This window comes from Piliocolobus tephrosceles, chromosome 16, assembly GCF_002776525.5.
Source record: "Piliocolobus tephrosceles isolate RC106 chromosome 16, ASM277652v3, whole genome shotgun sequence".
NCBI classification, from domain to species: domain Eukaryota; kingdom Metazoa; phylum Chordata; class Mammalia; order Primates; family Cercopithecidae; genus Piliocolobus; species Piliocolobus tephrosceles.
The window spans coordinates 55,498,942-55,506,961 of NC_045449.1; the positions used below are offsets into that span (position 1 = coordinate 55,498,942).

Consider the following 8,020-nt stretch of genomic DNA (forward strand, 5'->3'; position numbering starts at 1 on the left):
TCTTTGCATGGATCATGAAGGGAACAGTAACGTTCCCTCTGAGGGCATAAAAACAAAAACAAAGCAAAACAAAAACACCATATTTCATTGTCCCCCAGTTTCCTCACCATGCTTCATTTTTCTTCATGACTTATTGCTACCTGTCCTTATACATTTATTGGCTTACAATTTGTCTGTTGCTAGAATGTAAGCTCCACAGAGGCAAGAAATTGTCTGACTAGCAGAGTCTAGAAGAGAGTCCAGGATATCATATGCACAGAAATATATACTGAATAAATGAACTGAAAGCAAATTAAGCAAAAAATGAATCATATGAACTTTAATCCATATTAGAGATATTTTATTAATATATAGGTTTCTAAAAGGTTTCTTTTTTTAAGTTGGGGGTGGAGAAAATGCTTTGGGAAGAACTGAGGGGTAATTTAAATTGGGAATTAGAATTTTCTTTGACTTTAGGTTAATCATTCTCTCCTTTTCTGGTAGAGACAGATAACTTAAGCAACAAATTTAATTAAAATCCAAAGAGTAAAAGCCTTGTAATAAGGACATTGTGTCCTCAAACACAATTTTCTTCATGGCATTCTTTAAGTTTATAAAACATATTTAATGTCAAAAATTCATCCCTGTAATTAACTCTGTATATTGTAGAAAAAATATAAATCCTATTACATGGTAAATATGTATTTTCAGATACAACTGAATAGGATACACTCTACGTAAGAATGTCTGGATGACTTGGGTCTCTACAAACCTATTCCAAGAAGTTGCAAAGAATTTAAATTACTCCTTAACACAAGTAACACAAGAAAGAACTGTGTCTATACATTATAAACACTGATAAAATATATAGACATTATATAATAAATACTGATCTTTTAGATCTAGCCTCCTCAAGCATGGGAATTTATTTTAATGAAATTGAAATTATCCCTAGAAAGGCATATATAACCATTTTCTATACTTACTTGCATGTACTCTGAAAGTTCAAAATAGGCCCTTCCAATCTGGCACAGTACCCAACCAGTATTGTAGTGGTGAGAAGGTAGATGGCTCAAAATATTTATAGCTTCTTTGCAGTTGTATGAACACAAAGCTAAATAACCTTTCCCCATTTCACGAAGAAGGCTCATCAAACCTTCTGGGAGAAAATAATACAGTAAACAAAGGAAAAAACGCAATAAAACAGTTTGGTTCTCTAGAAAAGGTAATTACAAACTAATCTATTAAAAATTCCAACATCTATATAGAAAACAATGAAGGTACTGTAATGAACATAAAGAAATTTACTTAAAATAAGTACATAATAAAATATAAAGATAATATTAAGCATTTAAAACAGACCTGCTGCTGCTTTTTGTAGATTAAAAGCCTGAATCTGAGGTGTGATTGTGGATATTTTCCCTTCTGAAATGATGGAAGAGTCCAATTTTGTAATTTCCAGGCTATCATTTATGTTAGGTTGAGTTATTCCTCCTTTGTTGGTTTTACTTTTTGTTTTTCTGTTTGGGATTTTAGGTGGAAACTTCATTTTTAATTTTTTGCTATTCTCCTGTAAAAGGGGGGAAATTTCACACTTGTTATACTCATGTATTTTAGACTACTCCTCAGCCCTTTCTCCAGTATTAGATATAAAATAAATGTACAAACTTGATTAATTCTATATTTTTTTCAGAAGAGAGTTTATAAAAACAAAGGTCTTCAAAGTCATTTAATTTTAAACACAGTAATTCTGAACATAAATTACATTAACTAATAGTGATTAAGGTGTGTCAGCATTAAGTGTAGCCCTCTTGTGAAAGTATATCAAACTCTCATTTATTATTTAAAAGTAAGAAAATAAGTAGATGTAATTCTTGGCTCACTGCAACCCAACCTCTGCCTCCCGGGTTCAAGCGATTCTACTGCTTCAGCCTCCCCAGTAACTGGGATTATAGGCATAAGCCACCGCACCTGGCCTTTGTTTTGTTTTTTGAGACAGGGTCTTATTCTGTTGCCTGGGCTGGAGTGTAATGATGTAATCAGAGCTCACCACAACCTTGACTTCCCCCGGCTCAAGCGATCCTCCCACCACAGCCTCCCAAGCAGCTGGGATCAAAGAGTACCACCATCCCAGCTCATTATTTTTTTTAGAGATGGGGTCTTGCTATGTTGACCATGCTGGTCTCGAGGTCCTAACCTCAATTGATCGGCCCACCTTGGTCTCCCACAGTGATAAGAATACAGGCGTGAGTCACTGTGTCTGCCAGGTCTCCAGTTTTTTTTAACTTCTATTTTTAAATAATTTTAGACTCACTCTTCTGCAAACAATAACATCTGACATAACCACAGTATATCATCATATCCAGGAAACTGAAATTAGTACAATACTATCAACTAAGGACCTTATATGGATTTCATCAGTTTTTACATAAAACCGTGTGTTTGTGTGCATAGTTCTGAATGGATCTGTGTAATCAGCCACCACAATCAGGATACAGGACTGTTGTACCACCACAACGAAATTCTTTTGTGCCATGATTTAATAGTAACATCCTTCCTAGAGGCCTAACTCTTAATAACTACTGATCTGTTGTCCACTACTATAATTTTGCCATTTCAAGATTATTCCTGTCATTTTTAACTTGAGAAAAAAATTTTTTTAATTGAAAAAGAATATTATATAATATTTACCAAAGGACTAATTAACTTCACAAAAATTATACATGTCCCTCTAATTTAAAACATTCTTAAATTTGAAATAGTCTCTTTATTAACTTTTTAGGAATGGAGTCATCAATGAACAGAAATTTCAGCAGGGGAAGCATTAAGTAAATGTGACATACAGAAATCTTTAAATTACCTTGGTTGTGGAGCTGTCACTAGTAAAGAGTCGTGAACTTCTTCGAGGCAGTGCGTTTGGGGGAGATGCAATAGTGGGGCTCAATACCTGAGGTGTTGTACTAAAAAAAAATTATAATAGAAGACATTAATATTTTACTTGATTTATGACCATTAACCGTTGTTTCAATTCAGGTATATTTTAAAAATACACATTAATTATGTAAGTACTCTAAAGTTGATGATTTTGATTAGTTCTTTTCGTGGTTTCTCTATGAAAACACAGTATTTAAAAATGAGGAACTCGGACTGGCTTTCCTGCTTCTCAGCTTGCAGACGGCCTCTTGTGGGACTTCAGCTTATGATCATAAGTCAGTACTCCTTAATAAACTTTCCTTCATATAAAAAATAAATAAAAATAAAATGACTCGTTACTACAAAATAGTAAAGATTATAGCACAGATCTTCACTCTCTCTGAAATTGTTAATTTGAACTAAAAATAATCCTCATAAAATTCTGGATCAATAAATGATAAGCCCATCTATAAATCAATTATTTTTACCCTTCATTTGCAACTACAACAAATTAGAGAAAAAAGAAAAGACAGTTGGGCAAACAGTCTTAAATCTGGGGTATCTGTCAACAAATACCACTAGAACAAATGATATTTGAGAAGTCATCTCCTTGTAAATTCAAACAACTACATCAAAGGTTTATTCTGTTTAGAGCAGAGCCTCTGTACATTTTCACTTTAAAGGCAAACCCTGAGATATGAGAATTTCAATCTTAGGAGCAAGCAAACCTAAAATCTGAAACAATCGAGAATTGACAGTGGGTAAACTTACGGACTAAACTATCTAAACTTTATAATTTATGGGAAATCCTACTAGCTACCTGAGTCTGGGTCAAAGAATTTCAGAAAATAAAAAGAGATATATATTTTCATCTTTTACGATATGTACATATATAATATGTATACATACCTCTATATATGCATGTGTGTCTATGTCTCTCACACACACACACACACGAATCCTTTTAATCTGCATCTAATAAACTAGGAGTTTGATAACGAAAGGCTTCCAAAGTTCAAAATCAGACTTCACTTTATGTGGAGCAAATGACACACAACCTTTTTTTGGATGATTTAGCTAAAAGTATTATGCCATTCTAACAATCTCTAAAAGAACTTCTAAATAGAAAGAACAGACTTCTGCCAGTCATGACAGAGTAATATGGAATACATTTTTTCTCCCATTTCAGATAACTACAAACTGAACCAAATACATGGAACAATGGTTTTCAGACACTGGACAACTGGCAAAACATTTCTGAGGACAGCTCTAGGGCCACCGTGCAGGAAAAAAGAATGCAAATAGAGCTCAGTGGTCCCACTGTGTTGAAAAGAAAATGCTGAGGATTTGAGAAAAGTCAAAGCAGCCAGAATTTGAAGGCAGAGCACCACAGGGAAGAACGAGCTACAAAGAGGGGACCTACAAAGATCTGCAGAGGGCTTCCCTGGACTCTTCAGTGGAAAACTGCTCAGTGTAGGTGTCTGAGTGTTAAATAATAAAGAATCTGTGTGGTCCACGCCCCAGGCTCCCGAGATCTACTAAGTTCTTGGAATTCCTCAAGTGACAGGGATGTCTTTGTTATTCATTGTGAGCTCCTGGGACCCTGCCTGAATTTATGCTAATGAAGTAACTCCTAGGTAGTTTCTGGACGGGGGCTGGCCATGCTGTAAAGGTCAGTCATGTGGCCGGGCACGGTGGCTCACGCATGTAATCCCAGCATTTTGGCAGGCTGAGGCAGGCAGATCACGAGGTCAAGAGATCGAGATCATCCTGGCCAACATGGGGAAATCCCGTCTCTAACAAAAATACAAAAATTAGCTGGGCATGATGGTGGGTGCCTGTAATCCCAGTCACTCAGGAGGCTGAGGCAGGAGAATCACTTGAACCCAGGAGGTGGAGGTTGCAGTGAGCCAAGATCGTGCCTCTGCATTCCAGCCTGGGCGACAAGAGTGAAACTTTGTCTCAAAAAAGAAAAAGTCAACCATGTGATTAGAGGGCTGGGGCTCTGAGCCAGCAACACCAGCCTGACCTCGTCCAGGAAGGAAATTGAGTTCAATCATGTGGCCAGTGATTTCATCAATCATGCCTACATAATTTAAAAATCCTAATAAAAATTTTGAACACCAAAACTTGGCTAAAATTCTTGGTTTGTAAACATACTGATGCACTGGGAGGGCGAGTCCACAAAGAAGACATGAAAGCTCTGTATCAAGACCCTCCCATATCTAATCCTATGGATCTCCTAAGTGTGTCATCTATAATAAAACTGTAATCCTAAGTATAGCACTTTCCTGGACTCTGTGAGGTGCTCTAGCAAATTACTGAATGTAAGAGAGTAGTAGGAATTCTTAAATTTGTAACCAGTTGGTCAGAAACTACCCAAAGCTGGGGAAAGTATTACTGAAAAGAAGTAGACAGAATAATTACTAGATCTCACTCCAAGCTGGGAATAGCTCATACTTTCAATAGGCAGAGTGAATAAACTCATACTAAACAGGTTTCTGAGGAGAGTACCCAAAGGGCACTTCCTCAATGGTTGGACAAGGTTAGTCCAGACTAAGGCTACTTTTGTCTGGACAAAGTTCAAAAGGTAAGACCTGAAGGGATCAAGCTGTTTCCAAGCAACTTTACTGCATCTCAGAGTAAAACTTTAAAATACCTAAAGGAATACAAAAATATCCAGTAATCAACAATGTAAAATTTATAGCCAGGCATGGTGGCTCACACCTGTAATCCCAACAACTCGGGTGGCTGAGGTGAGAGGAATGCTTGAGGCCAGGAGTTTGAGAACAGCCTGAGCAACACAACAAAATCCCATCTCTGCAAAACTAAAAAAAAATTAGCCACATGTGGCACGTGCCTATAGTTCCAGCTACCCGGAAAGATGAAGTGGGAGGACCTCTTGGGCCCAGGAGTTTGAGGCTGCAATGAGCTATGATCACACCACTGTACTCTAGCCTGGGTGTCAGAGTAAAAGACCCTGTCTCAAAGAAAAAAAGTAAAATTTATAATAACTGACATCCAATTAAAAAATACTAGGCGGGCCGGGCGCGGTGGCTCAAGCCTGTAATCCCAGCACTTTGGGAGGCCGAGACGGGCGGATCACGAGGTCAGGAGATCGAGACCATCCTGGCTAACACGGTGAAACCCCGTCTCTACTAAAATACAAAAAAAAATTAGCCGGGCGTGTTGGCGGGCGCCTGTAGTCCCAGCTACTCGGGAGGCTGAGGCAGGAGAATGGCGTGAACCCGGGAGGCAGAGCTTGCAGTGAGCTGAGATCAGGCCACTGCACTCCAGCCTGGGCGACAGAGCGAGACTCCGTCTCAAAAAAAAAAAAAAAAAAAAAAATACTAGGCATACAAAGTAGCAGGAAAATAAAATCTACAATGAAGAGGAAAAGTAATATAAGAAAACACTTAAACACTTAGAAATAACAAAGTAACAGACTTAGTACACAAAAACAGTAAAAAAATACAAATATATCCTATACGTTCAAAAACATAGAAGAGGCTAGATGAAGTGGCTCATGCCTGTCAGCCCAGCACTTTGGGAGGCCAAGCCAGGACTGCTTCAGGCCAGGAGGTCAAGATCAGCCTGGACAGCATAGCAAGACCTTGTCTCATAGAGAGCTTATCCTTGTCTCTACAAAAAAATAAAAATAAAAATAATTAGCCACATGTGGTGGCATGTGCCTGTAGTCCCAGCTACTCAGGAGGCTAACCCAAGAGAATCACTTGGGCCAAGGAGTTTGAGGCTACAGTGAGCCATAGTAGTGTCACTGCACTCCAGCCTGAAGGTGGGTGTATCACGATGTCAGGAGTTTGAGATCAGCCTGATCAACATGGTGAAACCTCGTCTCTACTAAAAATACAAAAATTAGCAGGGCGTGGTGACACATGCCTGTAATCCCAGCTACTCAGGAGGCTGAGGCAGGAGAATCGCTTGAACCCAGGAGGCAGAGGGTGCAGTGAGCCAGACTATGCCATTGCACTCCAGCCTGGGCAACAGAACAAGACTCCGTCTCAAAGAAAAAAGAAAACTAAATCAATCTAGAGATGAAAGAAGAATGTCTGAAACAAAAACAAAAACAAAAAACCCAACAACATTGGATGTGGTTAATAACAGGTCTGACACTGCTGAAGAAAGATTAATTAGAAGACATAGCAATAAACACTATCCAAAATGAAACACGGAGATGAGAAAGACTGGAAACAAAAATGAAGAGAGTATTAGTGAGCTGTGGGACAACTTCAAGGAATCTAATATACAAGTACTTTGGAGTCCCAGAGGGAGAGATAAGACATGGACATAATATTTGAAGAAATAATGCCCCCAATTTAGCCAACTGTTATGAAAACTATAAATCCACAGATCTAAGAAGCTCAATGAATCCAAAGGCCGAGAAACAAGAAAACTACACTAGAGCACATCATAATCGAATTGCTTAAAATCAGCGATTAAAAACAAAACCTTGAAACAGAGAAAAGACATATTACTACATATAGAGGAACAAAAATGAGATTGACAGCAGATTTCTTGTCAGAAACAATATAAGCCAAAAAACCAGTAAAGTAACATTCCTAAAAAAATTGTCAATTAGAAATTCTTGGCCAGGTGTGGCAGCTGATGCCTGTAACTTCAGCACTTTGGGAGGCCGAGATGGGCAGATCACCTGAGGTCAGGAATTCAAGACTAGCCTGGCCAACATGGTGAAAGCTGATCTCTACTAAAAATACAAAAATTAGCTGAGCATGATAGCGCATGCCTGTAATCCCAGCTATTCGGGAGGCCATGGCAGGAGAATCGCTTGAACTCGGTGAGCAGAGGTTGCAGTGAGCCAAGATTGCGCCACAGAACTCCAGCCGAGGCAACAAGCAAGACTCTGTTTCAAAAAAAAAAAAGTAATTCTTATCTGGTAAAAATATTGTTCAAAAACAAAGATGAAATCAGAACTTTTTTTCTTATCCACAAAAGCTGAAGAAATTCATTACCGGCCGATTCGTACTATAAGAAATGGTAAAAAGGCCAGGTGCGGTGGCTCATGCCTGTAAATTCTAGCACTTGGGGAGGCCCAGGCGGGAGGATCATGAGGTCAAGAGATCGGGACCATCCTGGCCAACATGGTGAA

The 8,020-nt window shown here is 38.5% G+C and overlaps 1 protein-coding gene across 10 annotated transcripts in view; it reads right to left on the reverse strand.

The window, feature by feature from the left end:
• Window positions 1-8,020, reverse strand: part of CDC27 (cell division cycle 27) — a 66,584-nt gene that overhangs the window by 22,903 nt on the left and 35,661 nt on the right. For 7 of the 10 annotated variants that reach the window (XM_023192310.2, XM_023192312.2, XM_023192318.1 and 4 more), the window contains 3 exons: window positions 2,840-2,939; window positions 1,342-1,549; window positions 966-1,138 (listed from right to left, as the gene is read on the reverse strand). In XM_023192310.2, coding sequence (XP_023048078.1) covers window positions 966-1,138; window positions 1,342-1,549; window positions 2,840-2,939 — 481 coding nt within the window. The remainder of the gene's footprint in view (window positions 1-965; window positions 1,139-1,341; window positions 1,550-2,839; window positions 2,940-8,020) is intronic. The other 3 variants (XM_023192313.2, XM_023192311.2, XM_023192316.2) reach the window with 1 other exon arrangement.